The sequence below is a fragment of the Oreochromis aureus genome, linkage group 6 (genome assembly GCF_013358895.1).
Source record: "Oreochromis aureus strain Israel breed Guangdong linkage group 6, ZZ_aureus, whole genome shotgun sequence".
Taxonomy (NCBI): domain Eukaryota; kingdom Metazoa; phylum Chordata; class Actinopteri; order Cichliformes; family Cichlidae; genus Oreochromis; species Oreochromis aureus.
Window position 1 is genome coordinate 42,256,328 of NC_052947.1, and position 23,327 is coordinate 42,279,654.

General features: G+C 47.0%; 2 protein-coding genes across 3 annotated transcripts in view; one reads left to right on the forward strand and one right to left on the reverse strand.

Annotated features, from left to right (window-relative positions):
* meis1a (Meis homeobox 1 a) overlaps positions 1-8,225 on the reverse strand; it is a 22,950-nt gene extending 14,725 nt beyond the window's left edge. The window contains exons 1-7 of one of the 2 annotated variants that reach the window (XM_039613645.1): positions 7,894-8,225; positions 6,506-6,735; positions 2,934-3,075; positions 2,606-2,656; positions 2,312-2,362; positions 1,993-2,139; positions 61-172 (exon numbers count right to left, since the gene is read on the reverse strand). In XM_039613645.1, the coding sequence (XP_039469579.1) occupies positions 61-172; positions 1,993-2,139; positions 2,312-2,362; positions 2,606-2,656; positions 2,934-3,075; positions 6,506-6,735; positions 7,894-7,905 (745 nt within the window). In that variant the 5' untranslated portion in view covers positions 7,906-8,225. The remainder of the gene's footprint in view (positions 1-60; positions 173-1,992; positions 2,140-2,311; positions 2,363-2,605; positions 2,657-2,933; positions 3,076-6,505; positions 6,736-7,893) is intronic. The other variant, XM_031739453.2, reaches the window with a different exon arrangement.
* A 2,027-nt stretch (positions 8,226-10,252) lies between these two features.
* spred2a (sprouty related EVH1 domain containing 2a) lies at positions 10,253-21,395 on the forward strand. Its single transcript, XM_031739456.2, has 6 exons — positions 10,253-10,634; positions 17,041-17,215; positions 18,387-18,555; positions 18,635-18,699; positions 20,151-20,306; positions 20,420-21,395. The coding sequence occupies exons 1-6, from the start codon at positions 10,600-10,602 to the stop codon at positions 21,110-21,112; spliced, it is 1,293 nt and encodes a 430-aa protein (XP_031595316.1). The 5' UTR covers positions 10,253-10,599; the 3' UTR covers positions 21,113-21,395.
* The last annotated feature ends 1,932 nt before the right edge of the window (positions 21,396-23,327 follow it).

Here is a 23,327-nt window from a genome sequence, read left to right on the forward strand (position 1 = left end):
CACAGAGGCCTTCCTGAACCGCGTCTGACGACGGGGTGTGTCTTTGGTCTCCACGTGTACCTGGCTCGCTGCTGTTGTCGTCGCTATGGGACGCATGTCCTCCGCTGGCTGGTCCCGGCGTCCCGGTCGACCTGATTGACGCAGAGTTGTCGTGATCTCTGCTCCATGAAACCTGCCGAAGCGAGAAACTACAAACATTCATCAGGTCTGTTTCCACCTGGATCCGACGCTCCCGCAAACACCTTCACCTCTGCCAATGACGCAAGCTGTCCATTTGGAGCTGCTGCTTTAACACGCACTCGTCATGGTTAAGATATTTCACGCCGTCAGGTTCGTGCGAGGGTTTAAGACTCAGAGTATCGGGAAGCCTGGACTATTTATACACACAGAGGACTGAAGACAGAGAAGAAAACCAGCAAAAACTATTCAAGTGAAACCTTAAGGCTGAAACATGCAAGTACTAAAACATACTAAACATGAACATGAGTCTGGGAAACAGGAAGGATCAAACAGAAGGGAAGGAAACAAGGAGGCGAGGAACTTGACAAGGAAAGTGGAGCTTTGTTCTCTGAGTTTGAGGCTACGTCCACACTAGCCCAGATAGATTTGAAAACGGCGTTTTCGTCTCCGCGTCCACACTGACATACTTGGTCAGAGGGCCCGGTGGCGCCAGTGTCCGGCAGCCTCGCCTCTGTCAGTGCGCCCCAGGGCAGCTGTGGCTACAATGTAGCTGCCATCACCAGTGTGTGAATGTGTGGATGACTGGATGTGTAAAGCGCTTTGGGTTCCTTAGGGACTGAGTAAAGCGCTATACAAATACAGGCCATTTACCATTTATCGTTTTTAGTCGTTTTCACAGAGTTGCGCGTCCACATTGAAACGGCCGAAAACGCTTACATTTCAGTCCTGCGCATGCGTGAAGTGCAAGACGATTCAACCTTCCTGTTTCTGTCTGCCGTTTATTTACTTTCCGGCTCTTTGAAACGTCGCGGCAAAATGTGGCGGAAAAGCACCGAGTTTTTTAAATGGACTAACAATGAGGTGGAGTTGTTGCTGCGAGTAACACAAAAGTACAAAGTTGCAAAAGCGAGTGAGAGTTAAAGAATTTGAAGAAAAGCTGTCTGGAGCATGCACAGACTGATATTAATCTTTAATAGGGCTGTCAAACAAAACAATGCTGTATAATGCTCTCCGCTATCTTAGTTTAATTGGTCACATGACTGCATCACATGACTAACATATGTCATCGTTTTCAAAAAGTACCGTTTTCGCTGTCCTGCGACACGAAAGCACCGTTTTCAAATGTATGCATTTTCAAGAGCGTTTTCAAAACGCGGCGTTTTCCTTGAGCGAAAACGCCGCTTCAGTGTGGACGGGAGGCCAAAACGCAGAGAAAACGATGCATTTTCAAACGAAAACGCATTAGTGTGGACGTAGCCTGAAGGGCTAAAGAGTTGAAGTGCCGCTCGACACGTCTGGTGTCGACACTAATCAAATGTTGGTGAGACTGAGCCACCTCGGCCTCCCTGAAAACACTGCTCTATGTACAGTCAGTGCTTCCAAGGATCCTTGACAAAGGCACCAACAGAGGACTGATCTGATCTTTCAGGTGGGAACGAAATCGGTCGTAAGCTCGAAGCCTTTTGTTCCTCTGCGTCTTATGAAAAAGCGTGAGGATGAATGAAGATGCTTTAAGTTTTGTGAGCATCTGAAATCATTTCCTGTGCTGTGGAAATCCCTCAGAGCTCGGATGTGTGCGACATTAAAGGGAAAATCACCGCCTTCACTTCATGCGTCCATAACAGGACGTACAGGAATATTTCTGACTCCACCCTAAACTCTACATGAGCTACAACAAAATCAGGATTTGATCTTTAAAATTCAGTAAATTTAAGGTGAAACTATCCCCAAACCTCCACATCTGTACAATAACGTCTGAATAAAGCGGGAGAAGACGACGTATGTTGTGCCTCACAAGTTGAGCGAGCTCACCCGATCCACGAGGTTCGCCGACGACCTGACAAAATCCTCGCCATCTGACTTGTTCCCGTCTCTGTCGTCTATAATCAGGTCGATCGGCATTTTGCCTTTCAGACAGCTGATGTATCGATGGCAGAAGTTATCGCAGAGCTCGTGAACCTGGAAATAAAATGCAGAGGCGGGCCTGACGTGGAGATGCTTTCACCACCAAAAAACCACAATAAGCAAACAAAACCTGTAAAGTTTAAATGAAACACAGTGACGACGGCAGGATTAAGCCGGGATTAGCGGCACGCTCTAATGGCAGCAGATGTTGGTTAGTTAGACCGACCTTCTCCAGCTCCAGGAGGTGGAAACGCAGCACCTGGATCGCCTGAATCATCTGCGAGAAACACAGATTCATAAATGCACACATACAGAGCATACGCACTGCACCGCTGCTCTCCTGTACTGTCAGATATACCGTATGACATTAAATCCCAGATGTTCCAGCATGATCCCATTACCTTTGAAGTGCTGGTATTCCCCCCGGGACTACATGACTGGGCTTTATAGGGGCTCAGAGGCCAGTTAGGCTGAAAGTGTGCTACCTGCAGCTACTTCAGTCTCACTTTAAATGACTCACCAAGTTATCGAGCTCTGGGTTGGATGAAAACAGCGGCTTCTCCGAGCGGATCTGCACACACAGACATACGAGGATGATTATGGGAAACCTGCAGAGCTCATCCCGGTGACGCACGCTCATCACGCTTGGCTTAAAATCCTCTGAAGTGTTTAAACGTCCTATTTTGTCTCCATAGACTAAAAAGTCACAGCAGGTGGGATGAATGAGACTTTCTCAGGTGGCAGAAGCTAAAGCTTCAGTCACACTGCTGCTGGAGCTTTAGCTTCTTCTCCACGAACCCTCCACCTTGATGTGCATGTTCAGACATGAACCACCACTTCCTGTTCACCTGTTTGGAGAAGACGGCGATGTCCTCGCTGAAGGAGTCGGAGGAGCAGACGTCTCCCCCGGCCACGGCGCTCTCCCTCGGCGTGCAGGTTGCCAGTTCACATTTCTCAAAGATGAGTGCGAGCAGCGGGAATAAAGGATGTCTGCAGGAGGAACAGAGGAGGAGGTCAGACGGAGCTCCAACATGTTTCCTGCTGCTGAAACTCTATCAGACAAATCTGTCACACACTGCTGTGCACGGTTTCACTTTAAACGTGTCTTCTTCACAGGAAGTTAGTCCATTTTTCTCCTTCCAGTCTTCAAGCTCACCGCGGCTTTTTCATCTCATTCTTCAGCTTTTTCCAGGATCCCTGTGAGCTCGCTTCGGCCGCAGGAAGCAGACCGAGGAGGCTGCCTGCAGGAGCTGCTCGGTCTTCTTCAGACTTTCTGTGTGTTTGTGTCTGCTTACGCTGCACTCAGGAATACCATGGCCTCTTTAGCCGAGCACACTGAAAACTTTACAGCAGTGCAGCCTCGCTGTTTGGGGGAGGCATGAATCTTTGCGTGACTGAATCTCCCACAGAAGTAAAACAAGGAGCTCAAACAGCAGAGGAGGAGTGGGACTTTGAAAAAGGGACTGGACAATGTCGACCCAAACCGCTCATCCATCAGCAGAAGGCAGATTTTAATATTTTAATGATAACTTCTAAAGCTCTCTGCTGTCGCAGTGCTAGCATGTAGCTAGGTACAGGAGAGGAGCGAGCACAAATGGAGTAACGACTTTTAGGTGGCAGGAAATTCACACAAGGAAACATGTGACTGTGCGAAAAATGTAAGACAGACAAGACCAAACTCTAAGATTCATTTCAGAGTGTTACAATCAGGAATGGTCTGTGGGCGATGAACTGCTCAAATATACTTTTATGAAACTTCTTCTTACCAACCTAACTGAAGTTAGCCGACCTCTATAGTGGAGAGTCAACACAAAACTGCATCTACAAACTGTAAAAATCTGATGTCATCAACAGATTCAGTCTGGAGAAATCTGCTCTCTCTTTCTAGTCCCTGTCAGGACTCTTGCTGCAGCATTTTGGATCAGCTGAAGGCTTTTCAGTGAGTTTTTAGGACATCCTGATAATAAAGAATTACAGTAGTCCAGCCTGGAAGTAATAAATGCATGAACTAGTTTTTCAGCATCACTCTGAGACAGGATATTTCTAATTTTAGAGATGTTGCGCAAATGGAAGAAAGCAGTCTTACATATTTGTTTAATATGTGCGTTGAAGGACATGTCCTGGTCAAAAATGACTCCAAGGTTCCTCACAGTGTTACTGGAGGCCAAGGTAATGCCATCCAGAGTAAGAATCTGCTTAGATACCATATTTCTAAGATTTTCAGGGCCGAGTACAATAACCTCAGTTTGATCTGAATTAAGAAGCAGAAAGTTAGCGGCCATCCAGGTCTTTATGTCTTTAAGACATTCCTGCAGTTTAACTAATTGGTGTGTGTTACCTGGCTTCATGGATAGATAGAGCTGCGTGTCATCTGCATAGCAGTGAAAATTTATGCTATGTCTTCTAATGATGCTGCCTAAGGGAAGCATGTATAATGTAAACAGAATTGGTCCTAGCACTGAACCCTGTGGAACTCCATAATTGACCTTAGTGTGTGAAGAGGACTCTCCATTTACTTGAACAAATTGGAGTCTATTAGATAGATATGATACAAACCACTGCAGTGCAGTACCTGTAATACCTACAGCATGTTCTAATCGCTCTAATAGGATATTATGGTCAACAGTATCGAACGCAGCACTGAGGTCTAGCAGGACAAGCACAGAGATGAGTCCACTGTCAGAGGCCATAAGAAGATCATTTGTAACCTTCACTAAAGCTGTTTCTGTGCTGTGATGAGCTCTGAAACCTGACTGAAACTCTTCAAATAAGCCATTCCTCTGCAGATGATCTGTTAGCTGTTTCAGACAGACAGATATTTTAATGATTCCCACTAACCTACAACACAAAACAAAGAAACAACTCAGTTAAACAAAAGTGCCGCAGGCGCCCAGACTAGGAGAGTCTGCAGAGTCCAAACGGGTCAGCTCCTGCAGGTTTAAAATTCACACCTTTGATACCATCTGTGGTTAAAACAGAAGGAGCCGTCTCATTATTGCTGCCACAGCTTCATCATCATCTCTACAGCTCAACGCTGACATGTGATACACGAGGAAGGAAAACAGGTCACTGATCAACACTGAAACAGCAGCACTTAGTAATCAATACAGGTCATAACACACAACATTAAAACAAAGTCAAACACACAAATCATGATGTTATATTTTAGTACAAAACGTAATTGAATTGTTTTTTAACAGCAAAATTAATTATTAATTTTGAACTATTAATTTGTCATTTATAACAGCTGATTAAAATTAGATTTGAAAGTTTTAGTTTTCTGGCATTTTAGGTACAAAATAACAGCTGATCATGAACATATTTAAATAGTGCAGTGAAGACGTTTGTGACAGGATCAAACTCGAGCGCTCAACCTCAGACTATGAAAATATGTTGGGCAGATGCTTTAAATATAATGTAAAAATATAAAAATATAAAAACAGTGATTCTCATAATTTATTATTTAACTTATTAAAATGTTTTACAATTGTTTAATTATTGTTTTTAAAACTTTAATTAAACAAAATAATATTTAACATTTTAAAAACTCGTTTCTACAGATTAGAAGATATTTAAGTGCCTACATTTTACACACACACATATATATGTTTTTTTTCATTGTGAAGACAAACTGATGTAATAAATCTAAAGAAATCAAAGAGCCAGCTGCAGCCGTCCCGTGCAGGGTCATTAATACAAATGCAGCTGAGAAACACGAGGCGCTCATAAACTCCAAACACGTCGTGTGTGCTGCGTTCGTTTGGTCATCGTCCAAACTCCTCGTGGATTTTTACTCCAGCTGAAAACGACCTCTGAACTTTTTCACCTCCACTAACAGCAAAGCTGTGACGAACACGTTTGTTAGAAATTCATTTTATTATTTTATTATTTATTATGAAAACTCTCAAAAATATCAGGAACATGCTGGGACACACACACACACACACACACACACACACACACACACACTCTGATGGCAGTGCTGTAAGATTTTTGGGGTTCGGCGTGCAGACGCAGACGTCTGGGCGAGTGAGGCTGAAATGTTCTCAGTCTGAGCCGCGCAAAAAACTTTTATATGTTTTTATAAAAATATGAATTTAGTTTTGTGAGTAAAGGCTGAGGAAACATTCGGACTTTACTGTCTCACAGTGAAACGTCTGTGAGTTATTACAGTGTTGGTGAGAGAAACACACACACACACACACACTCTCTCTCTCTCACACACACGCTGCTTCAGGCACCAGTTTATTTAGACACACAAACAGAAACGCTGCAGCACAGCAGAGACGAAGGATCCTTAGTGGGTCAGCGTCGGTGTGTCAGAGTGTGTGTGTGTGTGTGTGTGTGTGTGTGTGTGTGTGTGTGTGTGAGAACTTGCTGAATGAGCTCCTGTGTGGTTAAACCGTGAACATGTCCTTACCCGTAAATAGCGTCTTTGTCCCTCTTGACGGCGTCCCCGGCTGTGGTGGCCATGTTGCCGCCACTGCTGTGAGTGGACTGGGCGTACTGGTGTGGAGGGTAGGTGGCGGCGGCGGCCAGGTGAACCGCTTGCAGGGAACGTGCAGCTGCAGCAGCGTGAGGGTGGTGGTGGGGAGGGTCTCCATACACCCCACCCACCACCTCCAGCCCGTAGTGGGCGAGCTCTTCATACTAAAACACAGATAAGAGAGGTGTGACCTTTGACCTCCTCCTCCGTCCAGTCAGACAGAACAATCAGAAACGCTGAAAAACAGCAACTGCAGGTGTTCCTGTTTTTTTGTCCACCCCCCTGCTCCGATCCAGACGTTTTTCCAGATGTTGGAGACGCTTCAGCCCCAAAACTCAAAGTTTGAGTCACGTCAGATTTGACTCAGCAGGTGTTCCTATTATTCTGTCCACCCCCGTTTACGTGCATCAAAACTGCAACAACTCGTGCGCGCACACTTGCACGTGCACAGGCTGTGGCCAAAATATTATGAATACAAACACTCAGCTGAAAAAAGGTTTGAAAGTTTCTGAATCACAAAAAACTTCAGATCACGAAAAAATTACAAATCGTAAAAATAAAAATAATCCTGAGCAAAAGATTCAATTTATAAAGTTTCACCAAAGTTTGTCAGCAAGAATCTGTTTATGATTCAGCGTTAAAATAATTTAATCAAACACACCAAAGTTACCATTTTCTCGAATTAAAGGACTATTATTATTATTATTGTTACATTATTACCATATTATTATTATATTATTATTGTTGTTGTTGCAGTTGTTGTTTTTTAATGTTAAAAATAGAAGAATATTAAAATAAACTATAAAAAACCTTTTTTAGTTTTAAATAATTTCCGTTTTCGTTTTTTTTAATTTACCGAGTTTGAGAAAAAGACAAAACGAAACGAAATTCTCGTTCGTTCAAAAAAAAAAAAATAATAAAAGAAAAGAATTAATTTGTTTTTTTGTTTGTTTTTTTTAGAATAATCTCGGATATCAGATTTATCTCCATAAAGCAGCAGCTCAATGAAAACATCCGGATTTACCGCTTTTATTAATCCGCTGATTCTTATTTTCGCCGCACTTCTTAGTTCTGCTTTAAAAACTAAATTAAATTAAAATGAGACTTTAAATCTTTAAAAACAAAATAAAACAAAACTTTAAATGTGTAAAAATAAAACGGTATTTTTATTTCCTCGTGACCTTTTCCACGGTCACGTTTCTCGCAGTGAAACTTTTTTACTTTCTGAAACTTTTTCTTTGTTTTTCGACGACTTTGATGAAAAGTGTCGCGCGGGGTTTTCTTGAAAGCAGCGCGTGCCTCCGCGCTCCGTTTTTACCCACCCGTTGCGCCATCGGCCCCGGCTCTCCTCGCGGACTCCCGCTGCCTCCCGCGGGGCCAAACACGCATCCAAGTCCCGGTCCCGGTCCCGGATTCCGAATCCCGTCCGCGAGCCTCCCAGCGCAAGCCCGAGCAGGAGCGGGGTCCCTCCGCGGACACACGCGGTCCTGCTCCGGGCCTCCGGCTCCAGCAGACCGAGCGGCGGGTCGGTGAGCGGCCGGTCCGATCCAGTGACTCCAAAGCGGCGCTGAGGTGACGCCGAGCCGCCCGCGGAGCTCCGAGCCTTCAAATCCTCATCGCAGCTCCGCGATGAGGCCGAGCAGGGAGGAGGGAGGGCCGCTCCCCCCACTTAAAGGAGCAGACTCCCTGCGCGTGCCCGAGGCTGTCAAACAGATACGGGGACGCGCGTCACTGGAGCAGTTCTGAAGTGAAACAGACAGACCGTGCACGTCCGTGCGCTCACACGTGCGCGACTCTACTGACGTCAGACTTTGCGCGCTCGGGGCCTGCTGCCTGTGTGACGTTCTGACGTCATTAAAACGGTTTTAAGTTTAAAACTAAAGAAATCCTAGTTTCATTGTGTCCTGTTTATATGGCGGAAACCTGCAGTCAGCTGACTCTGAAGAGTGACGTGATGATGACGAAACGTCCAGGTGAACACGTTCAAACTTTTGGGATTTATTTACCTGGATGATTGAGCATGCGTCAAAACAAAGCAACCCCAAGCTTCACCTGCTGGTCCACTGCGCCCTCTGCTGTTCACCGTCCGTCATCACAGCTTCGTTTATTTCCGACCACCTTACCAAACACTCAGGTTTTCCTCAGTCGGGTTTAAAACTGATGTTTATTCAGAATAAAAATAATACATTGATCTGTGAACATTTTAAAATGACCCAGCTGCTTTTATTAAATGAATTTACATTTTTTAGAGCTATTACAAACAGAAATGTGCTGCAAAGATCACACAGCTGCCTGTTAGCCCAGAAAAATGTTCCCGGAACTGTGAAAAATGTCCACCTAAATCTCTGGCTACGTCCACACATACACGGGTATTTTTGAAAACGGAGATTTTCCGTTTTCGTTTTTAAAAAAAATCCTGCCCACACGTAAAAGCCAAAAACTAAAGAAAGTGCTGCTAGGAACATGCCAAAGCAGCAGGTGGCGATATATTCCTAACCGTGTAGAAATGTTGGCCAATCAGAAGTCTAGAAGCCTCGGTGGGAAAGAGTAAATAAAGTTGGCGCATAGAAGCAGAACTGAGTCCTGTGTGTGGAGGGACAGTAACTGTGTGTATATGTAAGCATTTAAACACTGCAGAGAGTAAAATTAACAGTAACGGTATTTTGTCTAAGTCCGCCATTGTAGAAATTCATTTCACCGAAACAATAAAGTGTGACGTTAAAAAAGGCGCACACCTTTGACGCTGTGTTTTCTCAGTTTTCTTCGTCCACACGTAAACGCAAAAACGGAGTTTTCGAAAATATCCACCCTGGCAGAAGTTTTTAAAAATCTCCGTTTTCAGTGACCGAAAACGCTGTTTATGTGTAAACGAAAGGTGCAAATGCATAGAAAAATCTGCGTTTTCAAAAATACCCCGGTACATGTGGCCGTAGCCTCTGAGTACCCAAACTGTAGCTCCGCTTCCCCAGACGCTCTGTTACTACAGTAACCTCACAGCAGCCATGTTATTGGTCACATGATGTCATTAAAAAGGCTCCAAAAGGCTCCAACAGCACAAACATGGTTCAGTGGTCCAGCTCAGGTGAAGCCAGCAGACAGCGAGCAGCTACAGCTGCCTGTGTCACCATTCACCTGTGAGTCAAAGAAGCCACGCCCCTAATAATAGAAACAGGTTAGTTGTAAAAACATCCTCAGGTGTAGAGGTAGAAATGATTTACAGAGACCAAACAGTTTGAGTATCAGGATTGTTTTAACATGAAGTCTATGAGGACCGACTCACTGCTGCCTCTGCTGGACGTCAGAGGAACTGCAGGTTTGGCTCTTCAGCGCTTGCTTCATTAATCAGCTCCAGATTAATCCTAATTAACACACACACAGCTGCAGTTGCACAGTTCGGCCACCTGGTGGCACTGGAGCACAGACTTCTATTAATGTGCCCACAAGCTGGAAGCAGACTGGGGCTCTTATTTTGAAGAGTAACTCAGCTTTTAAAGTGAAATATCTGCACTTAAAAAAAGGAAAGAACGACTCTAACAGACCGTTAAACACATAAAACATGTAAACAATTATTATTAATATTATTAATAATAATAAATGGTGACGCCACGTGACTCTGCGGTCCTTCGGGTCTGACGTCACCCCTCCCCCGCCCCCTCCCAGTCCTCTCCGTCTGACTCTGAATCCAACATGGAGAAATGAGGAGATGGGGCTCGTCCGGGGCCATCCGCACCGACACCAGCGCTCCATTTTCGGTCACCGCATTCCAGCCCGCTCCGGTGGGGGAGGAGGAGGAGGTGACCGAGAAGGCAAAAAAGGCGGAGGTTAAGGAGGTGAAGGAGACTGGATGCGCTCCACTGACTGAGGACTGAGAGGAGGAGGAGGAGGAGGTGTTGGGGGAGAACACTCACCGGGATTAACGCCGAGGAGCCGCGGAGGGAGCGGGGGAGGACCGGGCCGCTGCTCCTGCTGAGGAAACATGAGCACCGCGCGCGCCGCCGCGGTGGGAGCTCCTTATTACCGGAGGTGAAATGGGAAACATGAGCGAGGACACGCGCCCGGACGAGTGAGTACCCACGAGAACAAACGGGCTCATCTTCATCCTCCTCCTCAGATGGAGCTGCAGGAGCTCAGCGGCTCCATCATCACATGAGTCATCCTCAGAGGCTGCACGTGCTCAGTCTCATCTGGGCGGGCGCAGGGTGGCTCAGTGTGACTCCGAGGCCCGCTGATTTCACACGGCGCGCGCGCGCGCGCACACACACACACACACACACACACACACACACACACACACAGGCTGATTATCAATCAGGACTCAGGCTGAAGGTGTGGGATCCTGAGCACTGAAAGTCACTGTGAGCCACCCACAGTGTGCTCAACATCAGAGTGGTGTGTGTGTGTGTGTGTGTGTGTGTGTGTGTGTGTGTGTGTGTGTGTCTGGGGGGGCTCATATTTGATAATCTATATTTGATAGTCAGGAGTTAATAGTTTGTGCTCACAGGTGCAACACAGCACGACTCTCCTGCTCCAATTGGTCTGACTTTTCAGTTTTCAGTTTTATTTGTCATATGCAAGTTAGCACAGGGTCAACATCGCAATGAAATGTGTTTGACGAGCAGCGGTCTCTCAGCAGCATGATACAGTAGGAAAAAATATAATAAAATATAATATAATAAAATAAAATAACAAATAGAAAAATAGTAAAGAACAAAATATTAGAGAGACATGGTAAAAGAGAAAAGATGACTAAATATATATGTATCTATAAATATAAATATATGTACACTAGTGATTAAATAAGAAAATCTTGAAAAGAAATATGATGGGAGGGCAGATGGGATATTGCACAGGAATGAGCAGCAGAAAATTACAGTATTGCACTTTTTAAATATAAATATCAATAACAATAAAGTGAAGTGACCAGTGCAGATTAAACAGAGTACTTGTGAAGCTGCAGGGTAGCTTCTGAGTGCGTCCTGTGCTGTGTGTGTTTAAGTGTTGTGGTTGAGGTGTCGTATGGCTTGGTGGTAAAAACTGTTTTTAAGTCTTGTAGTCCGAGCAGACAGACTCCTGTAACGTCTGCCAGATGGTAACAAGGAGAAGAGCTGATGTGCTGGGTGGCTGTGGTCCTTGATGATGCTGTGTGCTTTACGGAGACATCGCTGGAGATAAATGTCCTGAATGGCAGGAAGCCTCGTGCCAGTGATGTGCTCTGCTGCCTTCACCACCCTCTGTAGTGATTTACGGCTGCTGGCAGAGCAGCTTCCGTACCAAACTGTGATGCAGCTCGTCAGCAAGCTCTCGATTGCACACCTGTAGAAATTTGAGATGATGCTGGCGTTCATGCCAAACCTCCTCAGCCTCCTCAGGAAGTAAAGCCGCTGGCGAGCTTTCCTGATAGCAGTGTCTGTGTGAAGGGTCCAGGAGAAGTCCTCAGTGATGTTGACTCCAAGGAACTTGAAGCTGCTGACCCTTTCGACCTTGACACTGTTGATGTGGATGGGCTGGTGTTCCCTGACTGGTCGTTTCCGGTAGTCCACTATCATTTCTCTGGTTTTGCTGATGTTGAGAGTCAGGTTATTTTCCAGGCACCACTCGTACAGCGCCATCACCTCCTCTCTATAGGCCGTCTCATCATTACCTGTGATGAGGCCTATGATGGTTGTGTCATCAGCAAACTTGATGATGATGTTGGACTCATGTTTAGCAACACAGTCGTGTGTGAACAGGGAATATAGGAGGGGGCTAAGCACACAACCCTGTGGCGTACCTGTGTTAAGGATGAGTGATGAGGAAGTGTGCTTACCAACTCTCACCACCTGGGGCCTGTTTGTGAGGAAGTTTAGAATCCATCTGCAGATCGGTGTTCCCAGCCCAAGGTCGACGAGCTTCGTGGCAAGTTTTGAGGGGCAAGTTTTTGACCCTTTGGAGGGCGGAGCCAAATGTGATTGGTCCCTTTTACAGCCCTGTGATTCATTTACTGCCTTAACGCAAGTTCTGGGCTGAACCGTACAGGCAGAGAGGCTCTGCTGCCAGGTGAGGGTGGTGTCCACCACGACGGTCCCGTCATCCAATGAGCTGCAGGTCTGAGCTTGGCGTGCTGTTTTTCATGGTTTTCGTGCTTCTCTACCTCCTGTTCCCGCCACTTGTAGCCAATCAGCATTCACCTTGCGCCCATCCCAGCTACATGCTGTTGGAGGTTTTGGACGACTGTAAACTGTCTGTTGGCCGACACCACCACAGTGCCATGAAGCAAGCATTACAGAACTGTTACCCAGCTGGCTCCGGAAAGAGCTGGAGCCAGCTGGGTAACACTGAAATTTTCAAAATAAGAGAGCCACTCATTTTCCTCTGAGACAAAAGAACAGCATAACCCTCACAGCTTTGACCAATCAGGTGCCACATCCACCCACCTGATGGAGAACAGTCAGACCCTGAATATGAAACAGAAGGCTGAAGGATGTCCGGCACTCATATTCTGATTGTGTCTTTGCTTTCTGCTCGTTACGCCTCCTCGATCATTCACATGCTCGCAAATCCTTCATCTTGGTAGTCGTCCTACCACATAGCAGCTTTCAGTTTTATGCTAGCTGATGGAGCTGACTGGAAGGTGAAGAGTCAGTGAACGGGTTTCTCCTGGAACAAACAGACTCTGTCTCTTTGCTCTCTTTGCTTCATTGGTGTTTAGAGCTAGCTGTAACTTCCTGTAATCACTCCAGAACCATCTGCAGTGTTTCACAGTACAAACAAACCAAATACTGCTGTTTGAACCTGACGGAGACAAACCTAGCTTGGCTCTTTGGTTTGGATCGTGCTGAGGATGTTCGGGAGGTTTGTCAGGGAAGCCAACTGGGAGCCGACACTGGAGTGAACCTGAACTTGCTGGAGAACAAGTCAGACGGACATAAACAAAAACATATAAAAGTAAAGCATCTTTCACCTTAGACAGCGCTGTCACAAAGCTCCTCGCCTGTCAAGTAATACGTGCATCCAGCCGTCACTAGGGCTGCACAATTAATCGTTAGAAAATCGCAATCTCAATTCATACTTATGTGCGATCTCATTTCCAAATGACAACGATTTAACGATCTTCCTGCTCAACAAATGACAAGGGCGGAGCCTTATACCACGTAATACCGAAGCCAGCTGGCAGGGAAAAAACAACAGAGAGCACGTGAGAGATGACGAAGCTGTGAAGGCCAAGAAAGTGACAGGAGAAAATCCGTCCCGGTGAACCACCCAAACATCAATAACGGGAACCTTATACAGCGCTTCCCCATACCCGTCGAACTCCCGCAGGCACAAAGAAATTACGGAGGCGATCACTTATCACCTGACCAAAGATATGGCTCCCATCAACACTGTGAAACGAGGGATTTAGGAAAATGATCAACACCCTAGACAAACACTACACAGTGCCGTCACGCAACTATTTTTCTATTGTTGCACTACCTGCTCTGTACACGCAGTGTCGAGCAACGGTGGAGACAGAATTACAAGCAGTACAACATTTTGCGGCAACGACAAAATGTGAGACATTTATTGTTTTTATGTTCAGTCTCAACTGTTACAAAGTTGATGTGCAGTTAATAAGTGCAATAAATATTTATACTGGAAAAGAAAATCGTGAGAGAATCGTGATCTCAATTCTAAGCAAAAAAATCCTGATTCTCATTTTATGTAAAACCGTGCAGCCCTAGCCGTCACTGCAGTCGGCTGTTGTTGCTGAAAGCTGCTGTTATTTCACCTGGTCAGGTAGTAGCCGAGCTTGGTATGGAAACACAGCTAACCATAGCAAGTAATCAGCGTCAGTGATTTAGCCTCGCACGGTGAGGGTTGAGTCTCCTCTTGCTAACCGCCTCGGCCATCATGTGTGACGTAGACGAGATGGAGTTTGAAAAAGTTGTTAATAACTTGGTAACATTAGAAAGGAAAGCTGTGATGATGATGATGATGGTGATGGAGAGAGGACAGCAGCTCTGACCATGTCCATAAAACAGGAAGTTGAGCAGGTGCAGGCGGAGTACTTTCAGATTAAAACCTCCCTGTAAGTGTTGACAGTTAACCACGTCCCACTCAGTCAGGTGTGTTATTGTTACTTCAATGAAGTCGGCCTGCGGTTCTGTTAACAGTCCGAGTGGCCCAGAGGACGAGGCTGGTAGTGGGTCTGGAGGTGTGGGTGGTGGGCGGAGTCACCTATGATGGCCCTGGTTTACCTGAAACAGGTGAAGAGTGCAGACAGGCAGCAAAGTGGTGTGCTTAAAAATGAAATAAAAAATACACGTGTGTTACTAATGGTGACCTTTGACCTTTCTCCAGCCGTTGCTCTGAAATGCTGGCACGTGTTTGTGTCTCCTTGGAGACCCTCTGAGGTCATGACCACACAGCCTTCTTCTGACAGGACGTTTCCTGATTAGCACTCTGATGTTCGATGATCAGCGGCGTTCTCGGGGACGACAGTCGGCTCGTTTGGGTCTCATCTGGGCTACTTTTGGCTCAGTCAGTGGAAAATGTGTTTGACGGCTAACAGAAGACACGAAGGTCTGTACCTTCCTGGTTCTGGGTGGTGTAGATGTCAGCTTGATGTGCAGATGTGGGTCGCTAACAGTCGTCAGCAGAGCTCGATGTATTGATCCCCTGATAGAGTGCTGTCTTCTTGTCTGTGATGGTGTCATGCTCAAACCTCCAGTCCTGCTGTTCAGCTCTGAAACTCTTCCCCGTTTCACCAGGTTATGTGAGGGACTATTTTCTTTTATCAACTGATGCTCCAAACCAGCCAACAAAGAGCTGAAGCCTTCAGTCAGCTGTGACCTGACAGTCTGATCCAAAGTCTTTGGCACCTCGTCATGCTGCTCAACATTTAATTTGTAAGTTTGCTCACTTACAAAGTAAGAAACAGACTCATTTTTATGGTACTTTCATTTTAATGGAGACGATCAAACAAACATAAAATCATAAACATAAAATGTTCTTTGGGTCATAGTCGTGTTTCCCTTTCTCCAAATACGACAGATCAGTGGTCTTGGTGACGGTGGTCCCCACTGTCTTCATTAACAAGCTCCTCCCACCACCTTGCTCATGATCATCCTCACCCCATCTTGCACGGTGGTTGATGTTAGCAGTGACTGCAGCTGCAGGTTAATGTCCTCACTTCCTGTGCAGAATGTGGGTATCTCTGAGTTAACCGAGGCGGCCAATCAGGTTCTGCTGCAGCACAGTGCAGTTGGTGAGAACCAGAACTGTCTTTGGGCACAGCTGGGATGGTACAGGAGGTGCAGCGGGTCATCTACCAATCAGAAGGTCGTGGGTTTGACTCCCAGCTGCTCCAGCCTGCATGTCAAAGTTTGCATCCCTGTTTGCCCCGATGCATCCTGGGAGTGATGAGAAAAAAAGCACCTGTGTGAATGAGGCTTGTAGTAAGGAAGCTCTCAGAGTGCTCAGATCGAGCGCTACGAGTGCCACAGTGACAAAGTTCAGATCAGACGTCCAGCGTGTTTGTCTTTGTCTTCCTCCTGCAGGGACGCACAGAAGGACAAATACATCGTGTCAGAGAAGGTTAGTGTGACTCACTCTCACGTAGGTAACGTATGAAAGCGGAGGAAGCTCAGCGAGGATGTGGCTGCTTCCTGCAGTCAGACTGACCGATTCTGTTTAAAGGGACGGAGGCGCAGACGGCGCCGTCCCTTTAAACGGGGAAAGTGTCTGAAAATGGAGAATCAGTCAGTGAGGGACCGAAATCCAGCTCTGTGTGTGTGTGTGTGTGTGTGTGGGGCATGAGTCATCACTGCTTTGCCAGCAGTAACACACACACACACACACACCATCTGTTTGACAGGCAGGCTGAATCACAAAGCAGAGGAAACCTGTGTGTGTGTGTGTGTGTGTGAGAGGATGTGGTGTCGGCAGCAGCACATCTTGACATCCTGTCGTCAATGGAGACGGCTGCGACACGGTGACCGTGGAAACAGGATGTAGGAGAGATGTCAGAGTGCCAAAGCCAAGCAGGAGAGAGAGTCTTGATTTTCCTCGTTTTAATCCCGCCCTCGTGTTTATTTTATTTTATTTTATTTATTTTGGGGGGGGGGGGGCGTTAGCCACTGGCAGGTTTCATGCCCCGCCTCCGTGATGTTGCTCTGACTGCAGGAGTCTGTGTGTCGCTGCAGAGGGAAGGAGGCGGTCCAACACCGCTCGCATTTGCCATGTAATCAGTGTTATGCATTCTGATTGGACAGCAGTCCTGACATGAGTGTGCTCAGTCTGGTCACATGATCTCCCACCTGTGTGTCTGAGCCCAGCTGTACATTGATAAACTAATGACGGCTTTATGCTACCATCATTAATACACACACCTGTGCGAGGCGACCTGTGCTGTCAGTCCAGGACTTCATGTGCCCCACCAAACAGCAGTGCTTTGATTGGTTAAAAAACAGACCCTGAACCTTCTGAGACTTCCTGTTTCTCTGTTGCAGTGATAGCTACATAGTGCGCGTCAAAGCGGTGGTGATGACCAGAGACGAGTCGAGTGGCGGCTGGTTGGCGCAGGACGGCTGCCTGAGCAGAGTGGGCGTGTGCAGACTGCTGCCGACCGAGCTGCTGGGACGTAACATGTTCCTAATCCACGGAGAACGTCTTAAAGACAAGCAGGTGAGCCCCGAGCCTTGGCACGCACCCTCATCACCAGGACCTCTGAACCAGGACTCAGCTTCTGCAGAGGACAGCGTCACATGACCCTGACTCTGGAGACAAATACCGCTTACTCTGTAATCATTATTATTATTATTAATATAATGTGAGCATTCAAAGCTTCACTCTGGTATATAAGACACGCTGCAAATGTCTCAGGTTCAGTAAAATCTTTCATAGTTTCACAGGAAATTCTGATTCCATTATCAATATCACTGATTGATTCCTCGTTGGCTCCTGTTTGAGACTCGGCAGCGTATCAAAGACTTTCTGCTGTGAGTCACATGTTTGTGCATGTTGGAGGTCACAGCCCCACACACCAACACGCTCCTCTATCCTAATGACACAGTGATCGTTCTCTTAGTGTTTAGGTTTGAACACAAAGCAAAGATGGAAACCAGCACAAAGACACTTTAAAGCGGTCGTCATGGTGATTCTACTGTAGAAACATGAACAGGTAAACTGCTCATCAGTCTCTGACCTGTTGAAGTTCAGGCTCTGGCTGCTGGGCTGGAGTCTGCATACACTCAGCTTTAACATCACTCTGGGCTCTTGGCTAGCTTAGCGTTAGCATGCTGTCTGTGCAGGTGCTCGCAAAGAGCTCAAGTTGTGTTAGCAGCATACTGCGGTTGTTTCATCTTTATCTCGTCCTTTAGTCCAATAAAAATCAAAGTAGTCTCCACGTCCACGCCGCAGACCGCCCCTATTTTGCTCTGAAATCGGCTGATTGTAGCACAAGTGCAAGAACAAATAAGTGGGATTGACATGCAAGCAGACTAACAGTTCCAAGGGATTGGACTACCGTCTCAGCTGCACCTCCATCATTTGTTTCAAAAAGGTTTTCGGGAGATGAACTATGGGATATGGGAGAAATTGTTCTTTTTTAAGATTTCAGCATCTCAAAGGTTTGATGATTAGTTTGGCTTCAGTTTAAGGGAGTGATAGAAAATATTTGTGAACGTGGCCGTGGGAGTCCTTTCGTTTGAACCCAAAGTAGTTTTTTTCCATTATTAGATTCAGTCGTTGAGGTCAGAGGACTCGTTTTACACTGTCTGTGTTTCTCGTTGTTGCCATGACGTTTTTCTCGATAACGCTGTTGTCTTCTTTTGTCCAATGTCTTTGAAACAATCAGGTGATTCTGGAGTGCTTCTTAAAGAAGGATCTGGTCTACACGAAGGCCACGCCCACTTTCCACCACTGGAATGTGGACAACAAGAAGTGTGGCCTGACTTTCCAGAGCCCGGCCGATGCCCGCGCCTTTGATCGCGGCGTGAGGAAGGCCTTGGAGGACCTAACCGAAGGTAGGCGGTGATAGCTTGAGCTCTGCCTCCATCTGCATTCACGTTGTAGCTCATCAGCTTCTCTGCCGTCTCACTGCAGGCTCGACCACGTCCTCGTCCACGCTGCAGAATGAAGCCGAGCTCGGTGACGATGATGTCTTCACGGTGAGTCACGTGACCCTCCAGTCCTTCGCTATGATGGTGGCAGGATCTGTGGAGGAGTCACTGGAGCTGGTATATTTGTTTTTGTCTGACTGCGAGGACACACATGATGAAAATATAAAATGTTTTGCTACAATGTCACACAGGAAGTGTGATGGACGGGAAGGGGTGGGTTTCCTGCTTATGGCCAGGCACATGTCCCCATCCTGTTTGGATTAGTCACAGATACAGCATAAGCACTCTGGTGATAGTGGGAAGGAAGAACTCCCGTTTAACAGAAGGAAACCTCCGGCAGAACCAGGCTCAGAGCAGCCAAACACCCATAAACCCATCCTGCCTCCTCCAGGAGCTGAAAGGCAAACCTGCCTCGACACCGTGGACCCGAGCTCTCGAGTTCATCCAGGTATAAACGAAACAGAGGACGGCTTCCAGTCTTGCAGCTCTGTCAGTAACACACAGGTGTGAGGTGTGCATGCTTTGATTCCTGGAGCTTTCAGTTACTCTCTGCAGGTCCTGACCTTTCTGTCCCATCTGTCCATCTTCAAAGAAAGCAGCGTATTGTTTCTGCAGGATGCCAGCGCTGGAGACAATTCAGTAATCCATCAGTGAGCAGCCGGTTTACAACGCTGACCTCAGAGGAAGGAGCGTGGCTGCAGATCGCTTCAGTTCGGAACAGGAGGATGGGTGTGTTTTTGAGGAAAATAGTTCTTGGAAGGCGCTCGCAGGACAATGGACATGTAGACCAACACCAGCTGTCACAGTGCTTCCTGTCCTACAGATGGATGGAACGCAGTTTTTCATGTCCTGCTGTGGACATGAAAAACTAGTTCATGCATTTATTACTTCCAGGCTGGACTACTGTAATTCATTATTATCAGGATGTCCTAAAAACTCCCTAAAAAGCCTTCAGTTAATCCAAAATGCTGCAGCAAGAGTCCTGACAGGGACTAGAAAGAGAGAGCAGATTTCTCCTGTTTTGGCTTCCCTTCATTGGCTTCCTGTTAAATCCAGAATTCAATCTCTGCTATCTCTACTTTCAAGATTAGGCTTCAAACTTTCCTTTTTGCTAAAGCATATAGTTAGGGCTGGACCAGGTGACCCTGAATCCTCCCTTAGTTATGCTGCAGTAGGTGTAGACTGCTGGGGGATTCCCATGATGCACTGGGTGTTTCTTCTTTACTCTGTGTGTTAACAGACCTCTGCATTGAGTCATTAAATCATGCTGTGATTTGATGATATATATAAATAAACCTGAATTGAACTGAAGATATAAAACATGCAGAGAATGATAAGAATGAAAACGCTGTGCTCCTTTGAACTTAACCTGCTCCTGACCAGGTGATGTGTTACTATGCTACAGTTACTATGGTGATTCAGGAAACTTTCCCTCGTTAACACTAATCAGGCTGCATAGCGCCCCCTCTGGAAACACCGTTTCTCCTTTTCTCCTCCAGACTGCCACCGACAGCTCGTCCAACTCGTCCCAGAAGAGAGAGCCAGCGATGCACGCGCTCACCCCGCCCACATTTTGTGAACCCCGCCGTCACCACTGCATCCTGGGACATTTGTATGAGCAGCATCGGCCCACTGAGCGCTACTTCCTGGACCAGGTGAGTCTCGTTTCTAATTGGTCAGAATGATAAAGCGACTGTTCTGCTGATGTGACAGACAAACACCGTTTTATCCCACGCCGCCTTTAAACACGCTCCACCTCCTCTTGCAGGCGGTGCATATGTTTCCTCGTCACGTCAGCTTCCAGTTGGAGGACGAGGAGGTCGTACGCATCAACCCCCGCGAGCGGACCTGGCTCACCGGCTACGAGGACTACCGCCACGCCAACTCCTCACGTGACAAACTCGCCCAGCTCCACAACCCGGACACCTGCGTGCACTTTACCAAGAGCGAGCCGGCCAAACGCGACTACGCCTACCCATACCCCCTGAGCTGCGACACGCAGCGAGGCTGCGACGGAAAACCCAGCTGCCTGGAGATGGGCGGTGGCCACAGGGCGGTGCTGACGGTGCAGCCGCGAGCCCCGGAGCTCAAAGGCAAACTGCGGAAGGAAGATGGGGAGCGCTCGCGCTGTGTTTACTGTCAGGACATGTTCAACCAAGAGGACAACGGGCGGGGCCGCTGCCACGAGGCGCCCGACCCCATTCAGACGTGCATCCGGCGCGTGAGCTTCATGTGGTGCGCGGACAGCCTTCTGTACCACTGCATGTCCGATCCAGAGGGGGATTACTCGGACCCGTGCTCCTGCGACACCACCGATGAGCGTTTCTGCCTGCGCTGGACGGCGCTGGTGGGCCTGTCGCTGCTGACTCCCTGCATGTGCTGCTATGCCCCCCTCAGGGCGTGCTACCGCTGCGGCGTGGCCTGCCGCTGCTGCGGCGGGAAACACAAAGCTGTGGGCTAAGGCGTTGGAGGCCCCGCCGCTGCCACAGTGACAGCTAGGACTCGCAGCAGGAAGCGGGGAGAAGGAGGTCCCTGCGATTTCTACGTTGTTGTCGTTTTGTCGTCGTCGGTCTTCATAACTCCAGCTGCATCTCGACGTCCAGAAGCTTCTGTATAAGAGTCTTACATGATCAATACTTTTACACAGATGTCTGCACGTTATATTTTTACACTCATGTGTCCTAAAGCCCGGATGCGTGGGTGTGTCTGTCTGTATGAATGTTGCTGTAGCGCTCACCCACACGCTGCACCACCCGTCACAAAGTCGCTGCTGTGAAGAAAAAACGCTTTTTTCTGTTCGCCACCAGAAAAATCACGTTAATCAGCGCATCAGCGAACACGGTGCTCCTGATGCTGAGCTGACCGAACCTTAGCTCAAAGCTAAGGGGTCAGAGGTCGAGCCCCTTTTGTCTGAAGCTATTAGCTGATGTCTGTCGGGTAAACCTCTGCAGCAGGGGTGGGAGCCTGTTTCATGTGAAGTTCTCTGAGGGTCATAGTGTCAACACAAACCAAAGAGAGACCAACAAAAGTCCACAGCTGCTGTGTTACTAAGACTCACGAGGTTTCAGCTTTGTGACGGTTAACGCACTCACCATAAAACGTGCACGTGTCATATTCTCGCCGTCCGTCTGTGGTCGTGTGAAAGCCGCTCGTTGAGCTCCCAAACTCCAACGAAGAGCGTTCATGTTGAGTCGAGAGCGCATTTGTTCTCGCAGCTCGTCATTTTTCGAGCTGTAATGGCGCTCGACATCGACTCGCTCGCCTTTCACTTCAAAGAAAACGTCATTAGTCCATTTCCTGGACTACGCAGCGTCCACCTTCGTTTTCTTGACAGCTGCCACGACTCTTCATCATCTGCCGATCCTGTGATGGCGTACATCACCTGATTTTGACTCGGACATACGCAGCCGTGTGTTTCATCTCTTGACTGTCGATATGTTTGATTCATTCGTGCGTATGTAAAATATAAACATTTCATTGCTTTGGTCTCGCCGGCCGTATACGACCCGGAGGCCGGAGGTTGCCCACCCCCTGCTCTAGTGTATTTCCTAGTCCACAGCGAGCCAATCAGCACTGTTCTTCACTCTCATTGGTTGTTACTGAAGCTGCTTCAACAGAGTAGAGCAGAGTTTGTTCCTGAGTTTGATCATTTTGATGGTGCAACGTGTTTCACTGTGCTGGGAGCTCTGGTTTCTGATCTTCACAGCGGGTATTTAACTGGTTTCAGTTTAACTGGAGCAGGTAACCCAGCAGGTCTGACCAGTGTGATGATGACCATTTCTAGAGACAGAATGATGATGAGTGAAGCACTTCTTCAGTCCTGCTCTGCAAAAACTCAAAATCTTACCAAGAGTATTTGTCTTATTTCTAGTCACAATTATCTCATTACACTTAAAATGAGACAGAATCAGCTAAAGAGCAACATTTCAGTAAGCTAAAGGAACTTGTTTCAAGCTAAAATATCTTGTATTAAGTAAAAAAAATCTGCCAATGAAACAAGTGAAAATTGTCTAGTTTTTTTCTAGTTTTAAGATTTACTGTCTTGAAACAAGTTCCTTTAGCTTACTGAAATGTTGCTCTTTAGCTGATTCTGTCTTATTTTAAGTGTAATGAGATAATTGTGACTAGAAATAAGACAAATACTCTTGGTAAGATTTTGAGTTTTTGCAGTGTGATCACACCTGATGCGTTTCCTTTAATCACAAATGTAGGATCCGATGCGCTCGGGTGCGGTCCGTGTGCAGTCTGTGGTCCGGGAACGCCCCCACGGACACCCAGGCACTGTCAGTGGGGGTGTTCATGCTGCATGCTGCAGGTGATGGCAGCTCGCTTTAAAAACCTTCCAGATGCATCGAAGGTCCTGGATCACAGGAAGCCCTGCGTCGAGCAGCAGACGAGGACACTGCGCTGAACACAACAGCTGGTCTGAAGTTTAGTGACGCGGGCGTGCCGCTCGATGTCAGAAGAAAAGATTTCAGTCTGAACAAATAACGAATCATTGAGATCATCCGCTGGCGCTCTACTATTCAGAACATCTGGAACGATGTGATTTCTCTCCAAAAGCTCTCGACTATTAAAACTGTCTAAGAATAATGTTTAAACGCAGCTAAAAGATGATCCTGGTGTCACATGTCGGTACAAAGACGACCCTTCATATCCCCTAACCTGTTTTACCT